The 24,427-nt window shown below is 37.9% G+C and overlaps 1 protein-coding gene across 1 annotated transcript; it reads left to right on the top strand.

The window, feature by feature from the left end:
- Positions 1 to 6,465: 6,465 nt before the first annotated feature.
- On the top strand, positions 6,466 to 15,946 carry CENPW (centromere protein W). The gene is made up of 3 exons (XM_005890128.3): positions 6,466 to 6,777; positions 12,613 to 12,726; positions 14,646 to 15,946. Exons 1-3 carry the CDS (start codon positions 6,652 to 6,654, stop codon positions 14,670 to 14,672), a joined length of 267 nt encoding a protein of 88 aa, XP_005890190.1. The 5' UTR covers positions 6,466 to 6,651; the 3' UTR covers positions 14,673 to 15,946.
- The last annotated feature ends 8,481 nt before the right edge of the window (positions 15,947 to 24,427 follow it).

Below are 24,427 nucleotides of genomic sequence, written 5' to 3'. Positions count from 1 at the left end.
GTGTGGCTTAGCTGGTAAAGAATCCGCCTGCAATGTGGAAGACCCTGGTTCGTTTCCTGGGTCGGGAAGACCCGCTGGAGAAGGGATAGGCTGTCCACTCCAATATTCTTGGGCTTTCCTGGTGGCTCAGCTGGTAAAGAATCTGCCTGCAATATGGGAGACTTGGGTTTGATCCCTGGGTTGGGAAGATCCCCTGGAGAAGGGAAAGGCTACACACTCCAGTATTCTGGCCAGAAGGAGTAGGACATGACTTAGCGACTTTCACTTTCTTTTGTCCTATCCTGTTCCAAATAATATTCTACTAACAGTTATTCACAGAGAAGGCAATGGCACCCCACTCCAGTACTCTTGCCTGGAAAATCCCATGGATGGAGGAGCCTGGTGGGCTGCAGTCCATGGGGTCGCTAAGAGTCGGACACGACTGAGTGACTTCACTTTGACTTTTCACTTTCATGCATCGGAGAAGGAAATGGCAACCCACTCCAGTGTTCTTGCCTGGAGAATCCCAGGGATGGGGGAACCTGGTGGGCTGCCATCTATGGGGTCACACAGAGTCGGACACAATTGAAGCAACTTAGCAGCAGCAGCAGCAGCAGCAAAAGTTATTCATCTTAGTGTACCAACCAACAATACAATGTTACAAAAAAATTATTGTTAGTAATGTTGATTTTACTCTAGCTTATGATTTTATTTCCACTTTGTATTTCATAACAATATCCATTTCTTTTTAATTATTGTGTCTTACTTCAAAGGCATCTTTTATCATGGAAAACACATCAAGAAGTCTAAGGTGTCTGGCACTCATAAGAAGAATTGGTTTCGAAGCCAATATCTTTTTATCAATACTGGAAAATAAATTTGTGTCCCTGTAACCACTCCATATGCAATCTGAAAAATGACATAACCAGTGATGGGAAGAGGAGATGTACTTATGAGAGCTAAACATTTGAAATATAAATATTATTTAAGAGGCCTCACAAGTAAGGTGAACATTTCTAAAGCTCCTGGAGCAATCAGTCTTACAAACCACTGGACTGATGAAAAACTGAAATAGTGCATATTCCAAAATTTTGTGAACTTCTGTATCTCACAAATGATGAATGGAAGCCATAACAGGGGTTTTAAAGTAGAAATTTTTGGCAACTGTGCTTCATGTGGCAGACTAAAATTTGTATTTTAACCATTATAATCAACATGATATTTTAAGGACTAAACAGCACAATGTGTCAAAACCTTTCACAAACTATGAGATTCTACCTGTGAAAAGCATGAAAGTTTCTGCTCAGTCATTTCCAACTCTACAACACCATGGACTGTAGCCCATCAAGCCCCTCTGTTCATGGGATTCTCCAGACAGGAATACTGGAATCAGTTGCCATTCCCTTCTCCAAGGTAACTTCCTGACCCAGGGATTGAACTGTGGTCATCCTATATTTCAGGCAGATTCTTTATAGTCTGAGCCACCAGGGAAGCCCAAGATTCTACCTAAACAGTGTTAATTACAATTAACAATTTTGTAACATTTTGCTGATGAGCACAAAAGCACAAGACAGAAATAATCTTTTAAATCACTCATTTAATTTAAAATGATCCAAAAATGTTAGTTCACAGGAATACATTACCTAGTAATATTTTCCATATGTATGCATTAGTACAACTTATGAAAAGGAATCCTAAAGTAAATTAATCCTAAATGTTCATTGGAAGGACGGATGCTGAAGCTTCAATACTTTGGCCACCTGATGCGAAGAGCTGATTCATTAGAAAAGACCTTAATGCTGGGAAATATTGAGGGCAGGGGAAGAGAAGGGAAGGACAGAGGATGAGATGGTTGGATGGCATCACTGACTCAATGGACATGAAGTTGACCAAGCCCCGGGAGATGGTGAAGGACAGGGAAGCCTGCGAGCTGCAGTCCATGGGGTTGCAAAGAATAGGACATGACTGAGGGACTGAAAAACATGAAAAGCAAGTCAAATTATTTTCCAGGATTTTGTCATATATCAGAAAGTATTGTCAATTTTTAGCTTTTTCTAATGTAAGTAATTTTCTTATAGAAGTATTTTAATGAAATTTATTCAGTAAATAAACCATCAGTTCAGTTGCTCAGTCATGTCCGACTCTGTGACCCCATGAATCACAGCACGCCAGGCCTCCCTGTCCATCACCAGCTCCCGGAGTTCACTCAAACTCATGTCCATCGAGTCAGTGATGCCATCCAGCCATCTCATCTTCTGTCATCCCCTTCTCCTCCTGCCCCCAATCCCTCCCAGCATCAGGCTCTTTTCCAATGAGTCAACTCTTCATATCAGGTGGCCAAAGTATTGGAGTTTCAGCTTCAGCATCAGTCCTTCCAATGAACACCCAGGACTGATCTCCTTTAGAATGGACTGGTTGGATCTCCTTGCAGTCCAAGGGCCTCTCAAGAGTCTTCTCCAACACCACAGTTCAAAAGCATCGATTCTTTGGCACTCAGCTTTCTTCACAGTCCAACTTTCACATCCATACATGACCACAGGAAAAACCATAGCCTTGACTAGACGGACCTTTGTTGGCAACGTAATGTCTCTGCTTTTCAATATGCTATCTAGGTTGGTCATAATTTTCCTTCCAAGGAATAAGTGTCTTTTAATTTCATGGCTGCAATCACCATCTGCAGTGATTTTGGAGCCCCCCAAAATAAAGTCTGACACTGTTTCCACTGTTTCCCCATCTATTTCGCATGAAGTGATGGGACCAGATGCCATGATCTTCGTTTTCTGAATGTTGAGCTTTAAGCCAACTTTTTCACTCTCCTTTTTCACGTTCATCAAGAGGCTTTTTAGTTCCTCCTCACTTTCTGCCATAAGGGTGGTGTCATCTGCATATCTGAGGTTATTGATATTTCTCCCGGCAGTCTTGATTCCAGCTTGTGCTTCTTCCAGCTCAGCGTTTCTCATGATGTACCCTGCATATAAGTTAAATAAGCAGGGTGACAATATACAGCCTTGATGTACTCCTTTTCCTATTTGGAATCAGTCTGTTGTTCCATGTCCAGTTCTAAGTATTGCTTCCTGACCTGCATATAGGTTTCTCAAGAGGCAGGTCAGGTGGTCTGGTATTCCCATCTCTTTTAGAAACAAACCATATACAAACATCAGTTACCTAAAATATGAAACATCTTATTACTTCTTTAGGTATGTTTATTACAGAATATTGGATAACATTAAAATAGTAAAACAAAAGTATCCATATTCCTAGTACCTAAAAACTGTTCATATTTAGGTATGTTTGCTCCCAGTGTTGTGTATGTGCACATGCATTCAATATTCTTGGGATCATATTATATTTAGTTTGGTGTACAGGTATTTTTCTCCCATTTGGCACAAATTTGGACTTTCTTCCAGGCTATTAATAACTTTCATAAATGTCATTTTTAACCTGGCCATAGTAATTGTTAACTGAATGCATGTACCCAAATTTACACATTAGACATGTTTTAAAAACTTTCAGAAAAAAACCTCTCTGGATAAAATGTATCTTATATTTAGGGTAATCTCCTTAGAATAGATTTTGAAAAACAAACTCATCACTGTTTTAAAGAGAATCTTAGCAGACATCAAGAAATGTCATCAAGAAAAGACAAAAATTCTCAATAGCTTAATTGTTTCTCATTTACAGCAACTCCTTAGAATAACATGAGAGTGGGTAAAATCCTTCAATAATAAATGTATTCTGTGAATACATTTTATTTTTGTCTTCTCAAAGTAAACAGCAGTATCAAAGGGGCCTTGCCCTTTTCAAATGAAGGCAAAATTTACTTTAGAAGAAAAAAGTTTGGATAAAGAAAGGGATGTATTTATGTTGCTGGTGTCAAGATCCTGTCCAGATCTTGTCCTTCCTATCTAGAGTTCCTTTACTTTCCCTGGATTTGGAGTCAAGGGCTGTCATCACTCAAAGCATGTCTAGTTTAGGGAGAAGAGTCTAGTTGTGTGGTTAGGGTTTCAATAGCTGCCTTGTGATTTTTACTCTTTAGATCAAAGGAACTTAAATTATTGAAAAACCAGAAAAAAGGGAGGCCATTTTGAACATTTAAATTATGATGAAATTTCCTAATATTTTACTCTGTGACTCTACTAAATGAAGGTGAAATCTATAAAAAAAATTAAAAACTTTAGTTTAGAAAAGCAATATGCAGAATTTAGATGCTTCCTTTACACTTAAAGACAGTATAACATGGAAAGTTGAAAAGGAGTAATGTCTTAAATTTTCCACATAAACTCTTTTACTTAGAGCCACTTAAACTCTCTATTTAATTTCATGTCAAATAGAAACAATAACACCCATTTGAGCCTTACTAATGTTATAATTTTGTTAAATCAAATAAGATAATGTGTAAGGACATTCTTCATTACAGGGATAAATACAATCATTACCATCATATTCTATTCAAATATTCTTTTAAATATGTAAAGCTTTAAAAGCAGAAGGTATCACCCAATGTCAATGCACAGATGCAAACAGAATGGATTGAGATTTTTAATTTAAGCAGAGCTAGGTTTTTGTCAAGTGGTATGAGGGGAAAAAAAGAGCACGAAGAGAGTTAAGGAGAAATGCAAGGCAATATTATGATGATGTACAACAGACTACAGAAAGGAGGATAAATATATCAATTAAGGTTAAGGGCATAGTAGAGACAGAGAGGACAGAGATCCCAGTGGCATGAAAGAACTGTTGAAGTGGCGATAACAGAGGGAGTGAGTTCAGGAGAGAAGGTTGAAGAGTAATGCAACTGAACTGAGACTATGGAAAGATATTAGCAATGACAAGGCCTAGTGTATGAACACAGGTGTAAATGGCTCATAGGGTGAAAGATAAGACTATTGGCAGAGCGAGAGCTTGAAAATGGGAGGCCAGATAGATCATCCATGTGGATACTGAAAGTACAAAAACTACCACAGCAGTCATGTCCAACTCTTTGGGACCCTCTGAACTGTATCCTGCCTGGGTGCCCATGAGATTCTCCAGGCAAGAATACTGGAGCAGGCAGCCATTCTCTTCTCCATGGGATATTTCCGACCTAGGGAGCAAACCTGCATCTCCTGCATTTCAGATGGATTCTTTACCAGCTGAGCCACCGGGGAAGCCCAGTAACAGAGGTAATTAAAATAAATCATAGGGATATCAGAGTGGTCAGACTAGCAGTGCCAACACAGCTTAAGTACTTGAAAGAAATACAAATTCTAAAGTCTCATCCAGACCTATTGGGACTTCCTAGGTGGTGTGAGAATTGATGCTTTTGTACTGTGGTGTTGGAGAAGACTCTTGAGAGTCCCTTGGACTGCAAGGAGGTCCAACCAGTCCATTCTGAAGGAGATCAGCCCTGGGATTTCTTTGGAAGGAATGATGCTAAAGCTGAAACTCCAGTACTTTGGCCACCTCATGTGACGAGTTGACTCCTTGGAAAAGACTCTGATGCTGGGAGGGATTGGGGGCAAGAGGAGAAGGGGACGACAGAGGATGAGATGGCTGGATGGCATCACTGACTGGATGGACGTGAGCCTGAGTGAACTCCGGAAGTTGGTGATGGACAGGGAGGCCTGGCATGCTGCGATTCATGGGGTCGCAAAGAGTCAGAGACTACTAAGCGACTGAACTGACTGACTGACTGAGGTGGTGCGAGTGGTAAAGAAACAGCCTGCCGTTGCAGGAGAGGCAATAGACCTGTTAGATCCCTGGGTGGGGAAGATACCCTGGAGGAGGGCAGGGCAACCTATTTCAGTATTCTTGCCTAGAGAATCTCACGGACAGAGTAACCTGGTGGGCTACAGTCCACAGGGTCCTAAATAGTCAGACAGGACTGAAGAGACTAAGCGCAGGCATATCCAGATCTATTAAACCAAGAAACCAGTGGATGGTGCTTCAGGTGCTGTGGGATGAAGTCTGAGAACTTACAGGGGTGGCACGGAAAATGGAAGAGTTAACGGCTTGCAAATAAAGATTTCAAAGAGGTAGCATTTAAACTACGCCATAAGTTATCGCAAGGTTAAGCAGAGAGGGCTTAAAATTAAAGACAGCAGCATTTGTAAACAAAAGCTTGACTCATGAAAAGACTTAAGGTAAGACCCAGATAAAATTATGTAAAAGTGAAAAATAGTAGCTGCTAATATTAGAAAATCAAGCCCTGTTAAGAAGGCATTGGTTCTTTAAGAAGCCTGATAAAACATGACAAACTTCTATTCATCTACTTTTTCGTTCATTGGTCTTAGGCTCAGTAGAGAGTGAAAGCTGGGACAGTAAGCGTGACTGCCTTAGCATACCAGCATTTTCCACAAATTTCCAACATCTTTATGGCACACCGGAGAAATCGCTTCCAACAGCTACTTAAGGTGAAACCCGCAACCCTCCCCATCTGTGACGTCATGGAACGCCCACCAAGGGTGTGTTCCACCAACATCCGGGCGCCAAGGGGCGGGTTTGCGCGCCCCTAACGTCACTACCGGGCGCCGGGCGCGCTCTGTGGCGGCAGATTCAAACGTTCCGGCCGGGGTCTCGGGGCCTGTGGGAGCGTCTGAGTCGGGGTTCTTGGTGTACTCGCTGGCGTGAGCTTCAGTGCTGCGCAGGGAAGACCCAGGAAGTTGAGGCGGCTGCTGCCAAAACTCGAGGGTGAGAATGGCGCTCTCCACCACGGTCTCGCAGAGGAAGATGATAAGGCGCAAGGCTCCTCGCGGCTTTCTAAAGCGCATTTTCAAACGACAGAAGCCTCACCTTCGTTTGGAGACGAGTAGCGACCTACTGGTGAGATTTTGTCCCTTCATAGACTGGCAGTGGGGCGGGGATAGATCGGGGAAATAAACCCCCCAGCCTGTATTTCGCCGCCCCTCCAGCCAGTCTGCTAAAGCTCCAATACTTTGACACCCCGATGCGAAGAGTCCACTCATTGGTAAAGACTCTGATGCTGGGAAAGACTGAGGGCAAGAGGAGAAGAGGGCAACAGAGGATGAGATGGTTGGCTGGCATCACTGACTCAATAAACATGAGCTGGAGCAAACTCAGGGAGAATAAGGAAGGACAGGGAAGCCTGGTGTGCTGCAGTTCATGGGGTCGAACATGATTTAGCGACTGAATAGTAACAGCCAATCTAGCTCTTTTGAGGCCTAGGTTTGAGGCATTCACAGCAAAACCTGGGCCTGTTAGTATTCCCGACGCTAAGTTGTTTTGGGGCCCGCTGAAATGTAGATATCCTGACTTTTTTTTTTTTTTTTAACGGAAGCCTTTTAGCTTAAGTTTAAGGAATAAACTAACTGCTTTTAGTTTTTAAATATCACTCTTCAGGGGCACAGTCTGGTACTTATACTGTGCTTAGTGAAATTTGTGAAGGTTCGAAGATAGAGTTTTTTAAAAATAGATTTTGAAATTCAGGGTGGGTTACTTTCATAGTAGTTAAACTGTAAAAGGCATTTCTGACATGCTTTTCAAAAGTGCATTTCTCCTGGTCTTCTTTCCTTCGCCTTCCCTTTACCTTATTAAATACATTGCCGTTTCTTCCGCTTCAGTTTACTTACTAAAGAACACTGATCCAAAAGCTTGTAAGTAGTATGCTCCCAAGTGTGAATTCGTTTTCCTAGACAGGGAGAACACCTATTAGTTTAGTTTTCAAGCCAACCGTTAAAATTTTACCTGACTCGTAGTAACTACTGCATAATGCTCACCTAATAAAAAATGCTCACATTCAAACCACTCTAATATTTCTGTTTTGAAATAAATTGAGGGCTTTTATGTTTAATGCCTGGAATATATTATCCCTCTAACAGAATGAACACTTGCCCTGGGTTTGTACCGTAGGAGGCACCTCCTGTGGTTTGTTATAAGAGCTCTTGGAGTAAAGGAACCACTACAGGTGGGCATCTAATTTCCAGGAGATCAAGGATAAAGAATTGTGGATAATAGGGATATATGACATGGAGAGTGTCTTTGGAATGCAATAATCTGTTCCTAAGCTACGTTGTTTTTTTTCTCGCTCACCTCCCCATCTCTTTTCTCTGTAGCCTCTGCTAGTTCTCTACTGCCGCCTGTGATTTTAGGATCTCTACTTTTGCTAGATTACTATAGAATTGTCCTCACTTTTCCTTTCTCTGAAGCCAGAACTACTTTTTAAATTTTGTTTTTTATAAAAGTGGCCTTTCTAATATCTCCTGTCCTTCTTTTTGGTTCCTTGCTTAGACTCTGTATGAAAAGACAATACATACTATTTTATTACCTTCCTTCCCCGAAGGTAGTGATTAAGGTGACACAAGTGAGCTGTATGAAAGTGAAATTGATTTTCAAAAGAATTTTAAGTTATTAATCGTGAAGTTTCCACTGGTGTTGGGGTTCTAAATGGAGGGGAAGGAGATTACAAGTTGGTGCAAATTTTTGGCCAGAAATTTCTCAAGTAGTCAGATTCCTCCCACATTCACACTTGCCTGCCCCAAAGTGACCCATGGACAGGTGGGCTCTGTTGTGGAGTCAGATCCAGGTGGTACAGGAAAGGATGGGAGGTGAAATTCTAAGCATTTGCAGTGGTAGGGGAAAGGAAGTTCTTTTGGCCACTGTCTGTCCCTAGATTGTATGCTTATCTTTGGCTTTTGTTATTTCTCCTTCACAGTCTTATGTATGTCGTGCATCACTCTGGTTTCTTTACTTAGGGTTTTCTGCTTACCATTGGCACTTAATAATCTTACCCAGCAGGTGTCCCACATCATCCATAAACTTCTCTACAATTGAGGCAATCTGTTTTTATTTCTTTTTCTCTAAATTTTGATAGCCATAGCATTTATATCATACAGCTTAGCTACTGGGACCCTGACAGTGTTCTCTTAAGAGTTTTGTGTGTCAGTGTTGTTTCCCAGTGTGGTACACAGCTTCTTGAGGAGAAGGAACCATGCATATCTCCTTTTGTGTCTCCCATTGTCTTAACACAAAACTAATCTCTGCTGTCTTTGCGTAAGATGATGCTTCTGCATGAAGATGTCCTCATTCCACTCTGCTTGGCAAACACCAGTTCTTTCAAAATTGAGTTCAGATGCCTCTTACTCAGTGAAGTCTTCATCATCTTAGAAACGGTCTATCTTATCTTCCATTTATCATCTACTGTCACACATTTGTCTTTAGTTTCTTATGGGTTTTGTTCTCCCGTCTGACTGGGAACTTTGAATTGGGAACTTTTTGTATTCCTTGTGTTTATTCCTTGAACATTCTGAGTGTACAATTTGAGAGTGATGTAACTATATGTGGATTGGTATTTCTAACATTTTATTCATAACTTCCTTGTGTTATGTTATAGTTCTCCTGCACTGGCTTTTTGTTGTTGTTTTATTTTATTTTTAAACTTTACAATATTGTATTAGTTTTGCCAAATATCGAAATGAATCCGCCACAGGTATACCTGTGTTCCCCATCCTGAACCCTCCTCCCTCCTCCCTCCCCATACCCTCTCTCCTGGGCCAGTACTGGGGAGCATATGTTAATCTCAGATTGTTCAGCTTTCTTGTGGCTGAGTTAGTTTTTAGATTTATCGCTAAGGGATACTGTGCAAATATCTGAGTACTTATGGTTTATGTAAAACTCAAAAAAGTGCTACGAGAAAGTGGGGAGGAAGTCATATTGGCCCAGTCTTTTAGTCAAATGGATATTTCTTTGTAAATTATCTTTTGGCTTACCTTTCAAGGAAGCTAATTTTTAAATTTTCCCAAAGTAAGTTCTTAATGGAATGGCTTACCTTTTCCAAAGTTGACTGTCTACCTGAAACCTTAAAATTTGCTTTTTTCTGACCATTTTAATTTAAACTTTAGTGCACTTGAGTGGCACCAGTTAACTGTTTTATGACAGAGAAATAGGTTGTTTAAAAAAAAAAAATTCTGATGTTAAAAAAAAAGTAGTATTAATTCAGTGTCTATATTTCATGCCCATGAAGAGTAAAGGACTCAAGTCTCAAAACAGAATGTGGTTTATTTGGGATTGCCTAAAAATTTTGTTTTGCCTAATTTGGGGAGATATGGATGGCTTTTTTGCTCATGTAGTGATAATTATTGACTGCTTAACTGCATATTGGGCCACAGGCTAAAGTTCACTGGGATACAATGTCTGGGAAGGTAGACATGGTTTTGCCCTTACATTGAAGAAGAGAGGTGAGAAGTTGCTGCCTAATGTATGTGTATGTACAGTTATAAGAAGTTCGGGGTACCATAGATCCATCTAACCTTATGTATTGGGAGGACTTGTCTTTTCAGTATAAACCAGTAGCGTGGCAGTAGGCAAAATTGTATTTGAATACTGAAAGAAATTCAGAAGGCCTAGCATAGAACTAGAAGCTGGAAAACGTGAGATGGAATTGTAAAAACCTAGTCAAATGAGGTTTAGTATTAAGGAATTTGGAGTTTATCCTGAGGGTATCTGGAAGCTATTTAGGTTTAGAAGTAGAGAATGAAGATTAATGGAGGAAACTGTGCCATATTATGGAATGTTTTTGTTGCAAAAGGAAATGGTATATCATAGGAAGTTTAAACATATTTTGAATGACATGGTATAGTGTAAAGAATCAATTGGGTGATTTACCTCAGAGTTCTTACAATAAAGAAGACCAAAAGAATATCTCCTTCCAAAGGTTCTCTATCATGTTCAGTTTAAATCCCCTACTACTCTACTTTCCCCACTTATCACTAAAACATTCCTAAACATAACAATCCACTAAAGATTTCTGCTGTGTAATAATAATAAGTAATAATTGAAAGGACCACATTACTTAGTTATTTAGCATTTAGTGAATTGTGGGGGGAGAGTTAAGTGTTGTGTATTAATTGATCTCACTACAAAGAATGTGTAAAAGTGAAAGAAAGTGTTAGTTGCCCAGTTTTGTCTAACTCTTTGCGATGCCATGGACCATAGCCCGCCAGGCTCATCTGTTCATGGAATTCTCCAGGCAAGAATATTGGTATGGGCTGCTGTTCCCTTCTCCAGGGGATCTTCCCAACCCAGAAATCGAATCCAGGCCTCCTTCATTGTAGATGGATTTCTTTACCAACTGAGCTACCAGGGAAGCCCAAAGAATGTGTACCTTTAAGTAAATGACCAAAGAAGTTATATGTTAAAGATACTGTTTAATTGAACCTGAATTGGTAGTGCCTTCAGGCACCTGGCAGAAACAAAGGATGGAGTATTACCAATAACTTAAATACAAGAGCACTAGACTCAATACTAGTGGAGAATTGAAATAGGACAGCAGCTCACTTTAGTCTTGCTTTTTTTTTTTTTTTAAGAGATGAGACATATTTTATTTGGTGGGAATTTTTAGGATACATTCTCACTTAATTGGGTTTTGTGCTCTACTTTAACTGTTTTCGGGTCTTCCCTGGTAGCTCAGCGGTTAAAGCGTCTGCCTGCAATGCGGGAGACCCGGGTTCGATCCCTGGGTTGGGAAGATCCCCTGGAGAAGGAAATGGCAACCCACTCCAGTATTCTTGCCTGGAGAATCCCATGGACGGCAGAGCCTGGTGGGCTACAGTCCACGGGGTCAGAAAGAATCGGACACGACTGTGCGACTTCACTCACTTAACTGTTTTCAAGGTATATGCATATAGAATGAGTAGCACTTTTTGATTGACTAGTGTGAACTTTGAGTAATATATTTAGCAAAATGTGCACATTCAAATGGGGTTAAATAAAGATACATATGTATATACACGTATCTTATGATACATATATATTTTTTACATATATGTAGAAGTTGTTTCTGTAAGAGTATGCAAGAAACTGGCAATCAGAGTTGACTACGGAATGATGTTGAAGAGAGGTTTACTTTTGTTGGTTTATCTTTATAGATTTTTTTGCTTTATATGTTAATTTTGAGATAACTGTAGGTTCACAAGAAGTGGCAAAAATAGTACAGAATTGCCATTCGTTTTCTGCAGCTTCCCACAATGCTAATATATAACTCTAGTTACTTGTGCAGTTTTGAATTTTGTACTCTCTGCTTATTTTATCTAGGCTATTTTAAAAGAAATTTAAAAATTATTAATAGTAGATATGATTATTCTCATGTTGTTGTATGACAAGTAACTTGACCTTTGTATCTACTCTTTTCAATTGAATAAACTTTTTAAAATTTCAATTATTAAATTTTTTTATTAGACATTTTAAATTAAATATCTTCTTAAAAAATTTTATACCTTGGATTGTAGAATGAGAGATGATTAGCCTTAAATACAGTAGTTGATATGTTTTTCTTAGGGGGGATTTTAAATTACATTGGAAACTTAACTTTAGTTGGAATGGAAAACAGAAATATTTGTTCTTATTAGAGTCCTACCTAAGTTTTGATATAATGATCCTTTAGAGTAATACTATTGTCTATGGCCTTTGGTCAGCTTTACACGTCCTTGTTTCCTGTATTGTAGTAACTAAGTCTTTTTTTAATGAAATTTTAAGATGGACCTATATTAAACTGAATTCTGTGTTACCTTAAATAAAAGTTAAGTGATTGAATCACAGTAGTAAATAGTGCAGCATTAAAATTGGGGTCTTCTTTTTAAAAGTCATTATTTCAAAATATCAATGTTTGAGTTTAAAAATTGTTTTGAATTTTCTCTTTTACAGGTGCATCTGAACTGTTTACTCTTTGTTCATCGATTAGCAGAAGAGTCACGGATAAATGCTTGTGGGAGTAAGTGTGGAGTCATTAAAAAGGAGCATGTACTGGCTGCAGCAAAGGTGAGATCTGAAATTCTTTTCTTGAGCACAGTTACCTTAGAATACCACCTAGTTCGTCACCTCTGCCTGATTTAGATTCCTTATTCAGTTTCCTTGACTGAGTTGATGCTTAGCTTTTCATGAGTTTTAATTACAGAGTTAGGTTTTCTTTATTATGTATAGTATGGATTTCTGGTGGAAAGATTCATGGCCATTGCTTTATTGCTTTAGAGGAAAACGAATGTTTGACTGCTAATCTGTGTGATTTGTAGTAACATTATTACCTTAAAATTTATGAAAACTTTTCTTCTTGACCATTTTAAGTTTACCTAATAATTTTTCTAAATTTATTTTGAGTTGAGTGACTTCTAAATCAAATTGCTTACATAAGCAGAGAAGATTGCTTCTTAGTGATACTTCTATATAATATAGAGTGTGATAACTTAAGGCAGAATTTTTTTCCATATACATCCCCAAGATTATTTTCACTTAAATGTTCCCAAGATTATTTTCACTCGATGTTAATAGATGCCCCAACAGGAAAGGCTTCGGGGTCAAATAAGTTGATATAACCTACTATATTATACCTCCCTGAATAGTTACAACGTTATGTATAGAGAGCTCATTTCTGTAAGAATATGCAAGAAATTGGCACATGGTTCACTGGGGGATGATGTGAGAGAGAGACTTATTTTTTATAGTTTACCTCTTTATAAGTATTTTTTATTTAACATTTAAATGTTTTGAACTAATTATAGACCCATGAGAGGTACAAAAATACTATACTATTTCCACTGTACCTTTTATCCAGCTCCCTACAATGTAAACATTTTTATATAACTATAGTTATGTAAAGTTATGAGAAGTTACCTTATATATAGTTATAGTTATAATATATATTATATATTTAGTTATCAAAAGTTATGAGAAATACACCAGTAATTTGTTGAACTCTGTTTAACTTACCTTTTTGTAAATTTGGGTGTATAATATACTTAGAATTTTGTAAATGAATTTGAGTACATAGTATTTTATTTTGCAGTCTACATCTTGTAGAACAGAGAAGTACTGGCCTAGGGTATAAATCTACTTGCTGACTTACGTGAGAGTCTAGAAATGGCATGCCCTGGCATTTTTTAAGGGGCTTTAAATTCTCTTACAATTATAAACATTTCCACTAGTTTCTGGACTGTTAAAGTCAATGTAAGTGTTTTCTGCAGGTAAAGCAAGGCTTAAGAACATGAGGAGTCTATGTATCTTAAATTTAGGATTGGTTTGCTTTTATTAGTGAATTATAAGTAGGCTTACCTAAAAGAAGGTAAGTTCTTTAAAAGAATTTTTTTGGTATATATATATTCTGGTCTCTAATGTTCTTTGTCCTTTACAACTTAAGATTTCATTTTGTTTACTTTTTCTTCTGGGCTTCGTGTTGTGAAAATTATCTACGTAACAAGCTTTTCAGCTTGAGATGACTGGCCTTGGTCTCTGATATAATTCCACCCTAAATAGAGGAAATTTGGTGTTTGGATGAATTTGTATTGCTTTATGGTTGTTACATTCCTGGTTTATAATAGGATTTTCAAGTTTTAGAACATATCTTAACTCCCTTAATTACTAAATTTTCTATAAACCTCAAGTTGGGAGCCATTAATCTGGACACTTTTGGCACAATTGAAGAAATTCACATCTAGAAGTGACTATTATAAAACTAGATTTTGAGAATCTAGGCATGTTTCATATTCTCAAAGAGAATTAGACTATTTTAGAGAAGTCTAAGACAATTTATAAGGCAAAAGATTCCCTAATCACATTCCAAATTGGGTTTTTATGGATTCAGAGACTTGCATATTATACACATAGGACTGTTAAACTTTTTGTTGAGTAATTGTGTTTTATTTGCCCTAGGTATAATGTAAATCTTCATTTTCTCCCCCTCACAGGTAATTCTAAAGAAGAGCAGAGGTTAGAAGTCAAAGAACACATATTTGAAAATTGTATGATGTATTATTTTAGGTGGTAACAGATCATGAAAGCACTTTTTATAAAGTAATTAATATTGTGTATTAAAACATTGGCTAGTTGAAGGATGTGTGTATTTGTATGTTTTTTGCTGTATTGAAATATCTTAAACATGTAGAACTATATAATCTTTGTTTTTGAGGAATTATTTCAAGTTCATTTTACTTCCCTTTTGTTGGTATTGCAAATGTTTTACATATCAAAAATGAAATCTTAGTGTATGAAGTAGCTTGAAGAGATGTATTTCTTAGAATTAGGTTTATAAGTATTTAGATGTACTCACTGTTAATTAGGGAATCAATTTAATCTCTGAAGGAAGACAATATACAGTCAAATTTAGATACATTTTAAATATTTTAACTGTTTAATACCTTTTCATAAGCAAAGCAGTCTGCTTTTATATTAGGCCAATAGTATACTGAAATAATTTCTTGACTGTAAACACCAGCAGTGTTTTTAAAACCTATTTCTCTTCAAAACCAAAAAAAAAAAATTACAGAGCAAACGGACTGATTTTCTTCAAGTCACACATTTAATAGATGGGTGTCTGTTCCCCCAAGAAATCATTTATTGCGTATCATCTAATAGTTGTGTTTTTACATTTTGTTTTTAAATAATTATACATTGCAACGTGAAGTTGCAAAGGTAGTACAGAGAAATCCCCTTGTACTCCATACCCAGTTTTATCCCAATGTAAATAATTAGAGTACAGTATCAAACCCAGGAATTTGACTTGGTACAATATGTGTATAATTTTGTACCATTTTAGTACGTTTGCAGATTTATGTAATCACCACTCCTATCAAGATATAGAACTATTTCATCACCACAAAGTTCTCCATCATGCTTTTCTTGTATAAATTACACCCAGCTCCCCACAACCACTGCACATGCAACCCCCCTCATACCCCTACCATCTCTAAGCCCTGGCAACCACTAATCTGTTCTCCATCTCTATGGTTTTGCCATTTTGATGGAATCATACAGGTTTTGACTTTGGGGAATTTGATTTTTTCAGTTGTCTTAACTTTCTTGATCCTCCAAGTTGTTGCGTATAGCAGTTTGTTCCTTTTTTATTACAGAGTCATCCTATTCCCTGGTATTTATGTACCATAGTTTGTATAGCTATTTACTCATTAGGAATATTTTGATTATTTCTAGGTTTTTTTTGGTTATCATAAATAAAGCTGTTATGAACAATTGTGTACCAGCTTTTATGCAATTTTAATTTCACTGGGATAAATACCCAGGAGTATTATTGCTACTGGGTTGAATGGTAAGTATATGTTTCAGTTCAGTTCAGTCAGTCAGTCGTGTCTGACTCTTTTCAACCCAATGGGCACACCAGGCCTCCCTGTCCATCACCAACTCCCAGAGCTTGCTCACACTCATGTCCATTGACTTGGTGATGCCATCCAATGTCATATCCTCTGTCATCCCCGTCTCCTCCTGCCTTCAGTCTTTCCCAGCATCAGGGTCTTTTCAAATGAGTCAGTTCTTCACAAGTATTGGAGTTTCAGCTTCAGCATCAGTCCTTCCAATGAATATTCAGGACTGATTTCCTTTAGGATTGACTGGTTTGATCTCCTTGCAAACCAAGGGACTCTCAAAAGTCTTCTCCAACACCATAGTTCAAAAGCATCAGTTCTTTGGTGCTCAGCTTTCTTTATAGTCCAATTCTCATATCCATACATGACCACTGGAAAAACCATAACTTAGACTAGACAGACCTTTGTTGACAAAGTAATGTCTCTGCTTTTTAATATGCTGTCTAGGTTGGTGATAACTTTTCTTCCAAGGAGCAAGTGTCTTTTAATTTCATGGCTGCAGTCACCATCTGCAGTGATTTTGGAGCCCAAGAAAATAAAGTTTGTCACTGTTTCTATTGTTTCCCCATCTGTTTGCCATGAAGTGATGGGACCAGATGCCATGATCCTAGTTTTTTGAATGTTGAGTTTTAAGCCAACTTTTTCACTCTCCTCTTTCACTTTCATCAAGAGGCTCTTCAGTTCCTCTTCACTTTCTGCCATAACGGTGGTGTCATCTGTTATCTGAGGTTATTGATATTTCTCCTGGAAATCTTGATTCCAGCTTGTGCTTAATCCAGCCTGGCATTTCACATGATGTACTCTTCATATAAGTTAAATAAACAGGGTGACAGTATACAGCATTGACGTACTCCTTTTCCTATTTGGAACCAGTCTGTTGTTCCATGTCTGGTTCTAACTGTTCTTGATCTGCATATAGATTTCTCAGGAGGCAGGTAAGGTGGTCTGGTATTCCCATCTCTTAAAGAATTTTCCACAGTTTGTTGTGATCTACACAGTCAAAGGCCTCAGTGTAATAAATGAAGCAGAAGTAGATGTTTTTCTGAAATTCTCTTGCTTTTTCTACAGTAAATGTTTTTTAAAAAGAAATGGCCAAATTATTTTCCAGAGTGGCTGTACCATTTTGTATTCCCATTAGCAGGTTGTGAGGTGGTAATGTTTTCCTTATTCTCATGAACACTTGATAGTTATTTTTTACTTTAGCTGTTTTGATAGGAATGTTTCATCATGGTTTTTTTTTTTCCCTTTAATCATGCTTTTTAATTTACATTTCCCTAATAGCTAATGATGTTGCACATATTTTCATATGTTTGTCATCCATATTTTATGTTTGGCAAACTGTTTCTTCATATCTGATGCCATTTTCTTGTTGGATTGTTTGTTTTTCTAATGTTAAATTTTGAGAGTTCTTTAGGCATAGGTCTTTGGTCGCATATGTGGTTTCCAAATATTTTCTTCTATTCTGTAGCTTGCCTTGCATCCTTTAACAGGATCTTTTGAAGATCAATGATTTTCAGTTATGATGAAGTGCAATTTATTTTTTAATTATTTGTCGTGCTATATGGTGTCATGTTTAAGAACTCTTTACCAAGCCCTACATGTTGAAGATTTTCTCCTGTATTATTTTACAAGTTTTATAGTCTGTTTTATGTTTAAATCTCTCATTCACTTGTTCCAGCACCATGTTAAGAAGACTCTTTCCTTTATTGAATTTCTTTACTTTTGTTACAGATCTGTCAGTCATATTTGTGTGGGCTTATTCCTAAGTTCTCCATTCCACTGATTTGTTTTAGTCTCTCCATCAGTAACATAAAGCCTTTATTACTGTGGCTATACAATTTGTTTTAAAATCTGATAGAATGATTCCCCTCACTTGATTCTTTTTAAGAATTGTTTGGCTTTTCTAATCCTTTACTTTTCATATACATTTTAGAATAATCTTGTTTGTATCTAAGAACCTTGCTGGAGTTTTGTTAGGAGTTGCATTAAATTGTGTGTTAATTTGAGGGAAGATTGACATCTTTCTATTATGTTGAGTCTTTGAAACCATGAATAAAATAATGAAATAAAAAAGGAAGTTCACTATGTCATTACTTTAGGGTAGATCTTCTGGTGACAGATTTTTGTTTCCTTCCTCTGAGAATGTCTTGATTTCCCTTCATTCTGAAGCATATTTTCACTGGATAAAGAATTTCACTGGATTATAACTTCTTTTAGCACTTACATCACTTCCTTTTGACTTCCATAGTTTTTGATGAAAATCTGTTGTAATTTAAAATATTTTTCTCGTGTTATAGTGCATTGTTTCTTTGGCTACTTTAAAAATTTCCCCCCCCCCCTGTCTTCAGTATTTAGAAATTTGACTGTGATTGTGTTTTGCCATGGATTTTATTGGGTCTATACTATTTGGAGGTCACTGAATCTTTGTGTTTGTTTTTTGACAAATTTGGGAACTCAGCACTGTATTTTTCCTTTGATCTCAAGTTTGTAGCTAGTCCTTTGTCTTCTCTTCTGTTTCACGCACATCCCCTCACACATGTATGTAAAATATGTTTATCTTCTTGAAAACAGAAGTTCTGAAAGACTTTGATGAAGTTACCAAGAGCTAAGTAAAATATTTTATTTTTAATAAATATTACAGAAGGGAAAAAAATCTTGAAAGTTGTCACATGAAATGATCTCATTAACTACAGTGCCAGTTTGGAATTTGTCAGAGTTTTGTAATATACCTTTGGCCCTGCTGAGTGCCAGTACTGCTTTTGTGGTTAGTAGATTTGAGACTCTAATTAATGAATCACAAGTCCATTTAGATTTGTTTTGGATATCCTCCCACCTAAAATTTTAATGGGCTTCCCTTGTGGCTTGCTAGGTAGATCAGAATTTGGTCCTGCTTGTAATTTATGTCCTGGTTTCCTCAGAGTTTTGAAGCATTACGAAAAGTGCCCAACATAGAGTTGGCTCTTGGTTTTATTTAATGATAGTATGTTGAATAAAATCAGTTTTTTTGAATTATGTAATTACAGTTTAGCACAATTTGGAAATAAAATGAGAATTCTAGGATATCCTATTATAATGATATTGCATTTCTTGAAATGTACTTAACAAAATAATTTCCCTATGAGATGAACTGAAACTTTTTTTTTTTCCTTTTGAAGATTGGGTTCTCCAGTTGTTAAGCAGCTTTGGCTTGTTCCTTTTGATACTTGTGTTGGAAAATGCCTCAACCCTTCCCAGAATTTTTTACTTTCCTCTATTGTACTGTCTAGTGTACATGTCCTGTACATCTGGCAGATGTGGAAACCTGCCACCAACTTGAAAAAGGAATTTATCTTAAACATTTTTTTTTTTAATTTCTGTATCCAGTATGGGGCTTCCCAGGTGGCTCTGTGGTAGACAATCTGCCTCCTAAGCAGGAGACCTGGGTTCAATCCCTGGGTCGGGAATATCCCCTGGAGAAGGAAATGGCAACCCACTAGAGTATTCTTGCCTAGGAAATCCCATGGACATAGAAGTCTGGTGGGCTATAGTCCATGGGGTCACAAAAGGGTCAGACACGATTTAGCAAAACTGCATCCAGTATATAGCTGACTAGGACTTCACTTCTAGTGTCCAATACATGGCTTGGAACATGTAAATCTTTTTTTGTTTTGTTTTTTTTTTTATTTATTTTAATTGGAGGCTAATTACTTTACAATATTGTAGTGGTTTTTGCTATACATTGACATGAATCAGCCATGGGTGTACATGTGTTCCCCATCCTGAACCTCCCTCCCCACCCCATCCATTAGCGTTGTCCCAGTGCACCAGCCCTGAGCACCCTGTCTCATGCATCAAGCCTTGACTGGTGATCTGTTTCACATATGATAATATACATGTTTCAATGTTATTCTCTCAAATCATCCCACCCTCGTGTTCTCCTACAGTCTGAAAGACTGTTCTATACATCTGTGTCTCTTTTGCTGTCTTGCATTAGGGTCATCATTACCATCTTTCTAAATTCTATATATATGCGTTAGTATACTGTATTGGTGTTTTTCTTTCTGACTTACTTCACTCTGTATAATAGGCTCCAGTTTCATCCACTTCATTAGAACTGATTCAAATGCATTCTTTTTAATGGCTGAGTAATACTTCTTTGTGTATATGTGCCACAGCTTTCTTATCCATTTGTCTGCCAGTGGATATCTAGGTTGCTTCCATGTCCTGGCTACTGTAAACAGTGCTGCCATGAACCTTGGGGTACATGTGTCTTTTTCAATTCTGGTTTCCTTGGTGTGTATGCCCAGCAGTGGGATTGGTGGGTCTTGGAACATGTGAATTCTTTAAGTGAATGTATCACATTTTATATGTTCAGACAGAGTGTCTGAAGTACTGCAGATGGAGGGTCATAACATTGTACGGGAGGTGGTGACCAAAACCATGCCCAAGAAAAAGAAATGCGAAAAAGCAAAATCGTTGTCTAAGACAGTCTTAAAAATAGCTGAGAAAGGAAGAGAAGTGAAAGGCAAAGAAGAAAAGGAAAGGTATACTCATCTGAATGCAGAGTTCTAAAAATAGCAAGAGAGATAAGAAAATTCCTCAGTGGTCAATGGAAAGAAATAGAGGGAAACAATAGGATGGGAAAGATCTCTTCAAGATGTTTAGAGATACCAAGGGAACGTTCATGCACAAATGGGCACAATAAAGTACAGAAACAGTATGGAACCAACAGAAGCAGAAGATACTAAGAAACAGGGGCAAGAATTTACAGAAGAACTGTACAAAAAATGTCTTAATGACCCGGATAACCATGATGATGTGATCACTCACCTGGAGCCAGACATCCTGGAGTGTGAAGTCACGTGGGCCTTGGAAGCATTGCTATGGACAAGGCTAGTGGAGGTGATGGAATTCCAGCTGAGCCATTTCAAATCCTAAAAGATGATGCTTTTAAAGTGCTGTACTCAATATGCCAGCAAATTTGGGAAACTCAGAGACAATACTTTGCCAACAAACGTCCATCTAGTCAAAGCTATGGTTTTTCCAGTAAGAGTTGAACCGTAAAGAAGGCTGAGTGCCAAATAATTGATGTTTTTGAACTGTGGTGTTGGAGAAGACTCTAACCGTAACCCTTGGACAGCAAGGAGATCAAACCAGTCAATACTAAAGGAAATCAACCCTAAATGTTCATAGGAAGGACTGATGCTGAAGCTGAAGCTCCAATACTTTGACCACTTGATGCAAAGAACTGACTCTGGAAAAGACCCTGAGGCTGGGAAAGATTGAGGGCAAGAGAAGAAGGGGGCAACAGAAGATGAGATGATTGGATGGCATCATCGACTCAATGGACATGAGTTTGAGCAAACTTTGGGAGATAGTGAAGGACAGGGAAGTCTGATGTGCTGAAGTCCATGGGGTCGCAAAAGGTTTGACACAACTAGTGACTGAATAACACCAATCACATTTTATAATATAAATTAGTAGGAAATTGTATTTGTCCTCTTAACCACTTTGAGAGGAACATGTCTCAGGTATAATTATGTCTTATCCACTTCTCGTTTAAATTCCTTAAAACCCAACTTAACCACTTCCTTAGTAAGCCTTCTCGAATCTATCCATTGATTTCCTGTAGCACTCCTTTATATAAGGCATGCATCTAGTAAGCTAGTGCACACAGGACATACGGATAGTGTTAAGTTGACCCTTAACTCCAGTTGTTTTTTAATGTATGTAAATCTGAACTCAACTTTTCCCTCAAATTCGTTTATTTTCTATTGCAGTCCATTTTTGCAGTTAGCTAAACTAAAAACCTGAGATTTATCCTTGAGTCTTCCTGTTTCACGTCCATGTGCCTCCTTCCCTTATTCAGTTAAATAGGTCGCCAAGATCTGACTTTGAATCTTAAAAGTCTATGCCTACCTCTTTCCATACCCACTGCTTCATTCCAGATTCTCTTTCAATGTCTAATACAGAAAATATGTACCTACACCTGAATTATTATAGCCTCCTATGTGGTTTCCTTGACTCTGGTTTCCTATGCTACCTTCATCCAGCCTGTAGTCCATCTCACAGAATTGGAATTGTCTGAATAAAATGTATACCCAATCATGTCATGTTTCCATTGAGCATCTTTCTGTGGCTCATAATCTTAGATTAAAATGAAACTTCTGAGTCTGATTATAACTATTTGTGGTCTGGAACAGAGATATGTATGTATAGGCAGAGATTATTTTTTTATCAAGCTTTCTTTGGAGGTGAGTGAATTAATGAGCTGAGAGCCAGGTATTCATGCTAGGGAACTCTAAAAATTCAGAACATGGAGAACTTTGTCATGAACTATCCACAGTCATTCTCATGGCCTCTGTGTAATTAATGTTATTTTATTAGAGAAGAATCCCCCCCTCTCCCTCCTGGGATAAACTTTCTGAGAATGGACTGTCCCTCATTTAGGTCTTCACTTAATCATTTTGTTATTGCCCCATCTCACTCTCATCCTGTATTGTATGTGGCAATCTGGACTCGGGAGGCCCCAGAATTCTGCTTGGACAGGTCAGCTGTCTGCTGCAGCACCTGCTACTCCTGTTGTTGCCTGTAACCTCTTTGGCTGTGCCTCAGCACTCAGAATATATCCTCCTTGCATCTAGAAGATTCTTGAAGTCTACATCTTAGCTATTCAGTTTTGGTTTATACCTTTTTATACTTTATTATTTTAAAGAAGTCTAAGGAGGGAAAGCATGTGTGTATGGTTCATCTTGGACAGAAAGCCTCATAGATTCTTAGTCTGATGTAAAAGTTCATAATTCTTTTAAAGCAGTATTGTACCAAGATTTCAATGTCTTACTTGCAATATAAATACATATTTTTGATATGAAGTTGTTTAGTATAAAGATAAATTACAGATAATAGGATTTCTCATGAGTGTAAGTTTGAAAAATAAAATGCAACTAGAACCTATAATGCTCAAGAGTTCTGTAAATGTATGTAAAATTAATCTTATTTTTTCATTTGACTTTATTTTAAAATAATAGCTGAACTAGGAAATTTAAAAAGTAAAAATAGCATTGCTGGGAGATAGGTTGTTTCAAGGATATATCTTGGTGACGTTGGGACAGTTTTGGCATGTATAGTCAAGTTTTATTTTAAAAACAAAACATAGAAATACATTTTAAAAGAAAAATGGCCTACATCTGTTAATTCTCAGTTTGAAAATTCTTTGTTGGACTCCAAGCTGGCCATCTATTATGGGGTGGAATAACCAGAGATCATAAACTGTTGTCTGAGGTATCGTGTTTGGCCTGCAGAGAAGTATACTACTACTAGTAAGTCACTTCAGTCGTGTCCGACTCTGTGTGACCCCATAGACGGCAGCCCACCAGGCTCCCCCGTCCCTGAGATTCTCCAGGCAAGAACACTGGAGTGGGTTGCCATTTCCTTCGCCAGTGCATGAAAGTGAAAAGTGAAAGTGAAGTTGCTCAGTCGGTCCGACTCTTCGCGACCCCGTGGACTGCAGCTCACCAGTCTCCTCCATCCATGGGATTTTCCAGGCAAGAGTACTGGAGTGAGGTACCATTGCCTTCTCCAGTGCTGAGAAGTATAGTTTGGCCCATATAATTTTTAAACATTGAATTAGTTGATCGCATATTAATAATTAAATTCTATATGCAACTTTAATTTCTGGCTTCTTTTGAAAAATTGTGCAATATGGAAATAATACAGCCATAATTAGTTGGTCCTACATAACTCCTTTCAGATGAAGACATTCTTTGGTATTTGGTTCACTCCACTTAGTCAGGCCTGCCTTAGTTAACTGCTACATTTCTGTAGATATTTGAAATCACAACCCATTTGAACACTTAAAAATTGGCATTTCTTTTGACATTCCTGGTTAATTTTAGTGGCATGCCCTAGCTATGACTCAGTTATTTTCTCTTTCTCAAGTTTCTGGTAGCACTTAGCTTTGTATCATTGGTTCCAAAGCTTGCTCAATTACAAGTTGAAAAGTAGCAGCCAGATTCTTAAAGAATCTGGTCTTGGGCAGTAGAAGTAGGGCTAAATATTTGAGCCCATTCAAGCATATCTCCCATCAACCTCACCTCTTCCATCCAAAAGAGACTCAAATAGCTTAAGATTTCCTGTTACCATGTAAGTTGGATTAAGACTTCTGTCCAATTTGCAACTTCCCCATGGCTCAGTTGGTAAAGAATATGCCTGCAATGCAGGAGACCTGGGTTTGATTCCTGGGTGGGGAAGATCCCCTGGAGAAGGGAATGGCTACCCACTCCAGTATTCTTGCCTGGAGAATTCCAGACAGGGGAGCCTGGTGGGTTACAGTCCATGGTGTTGCAAAAAGTTGGACACAACTGAGCAACTAACACACACATGAGGAGTTTCTTAGA

Source organism: Bos mutus, chromosome 9 (assembly GCF_027580195.1).
Source record: "Bos mutus isolate GX-2022 chromosome 9, NWIPB_WYAK_1.1, whole genome shotgun sequence".
In the NCBI taxonomy this organism is placed as follows: domain Eukaryota; kingdom Metazoa; phylum Chordata; class Mammalia; order Artiodactyla; family Bovidae; genus Bos; species Bos mutus.
This window is presented reverse-complemented; position numbering and strand designations above follow the sequence as displayed.

Bases quoted from the DNA above. Each gene is read 5' to 3' on its own strand.
- CENPW (XM_005890128.3), top strand. From the start codon at position 6,652: ATGGCGCTCTCCACCACGGTCTCGCAGAGGAAGATGATAAGGCGCAAG. The intron at 6,778-12,612 runs GTGAGATTTTGT...TCTCTTTTACAG, and splicing joins AGACGAGTAGCGACCTACTG to GTGCATCTGAACTGTTTACT. The intron at 12,727-14,645 runs GTGAGATCTGAA...TCCCCCTCACAG, and splicing joins ATGTACTGGCTGCAGCAAAG to GTAATTCTAAAGAAGAGCAG.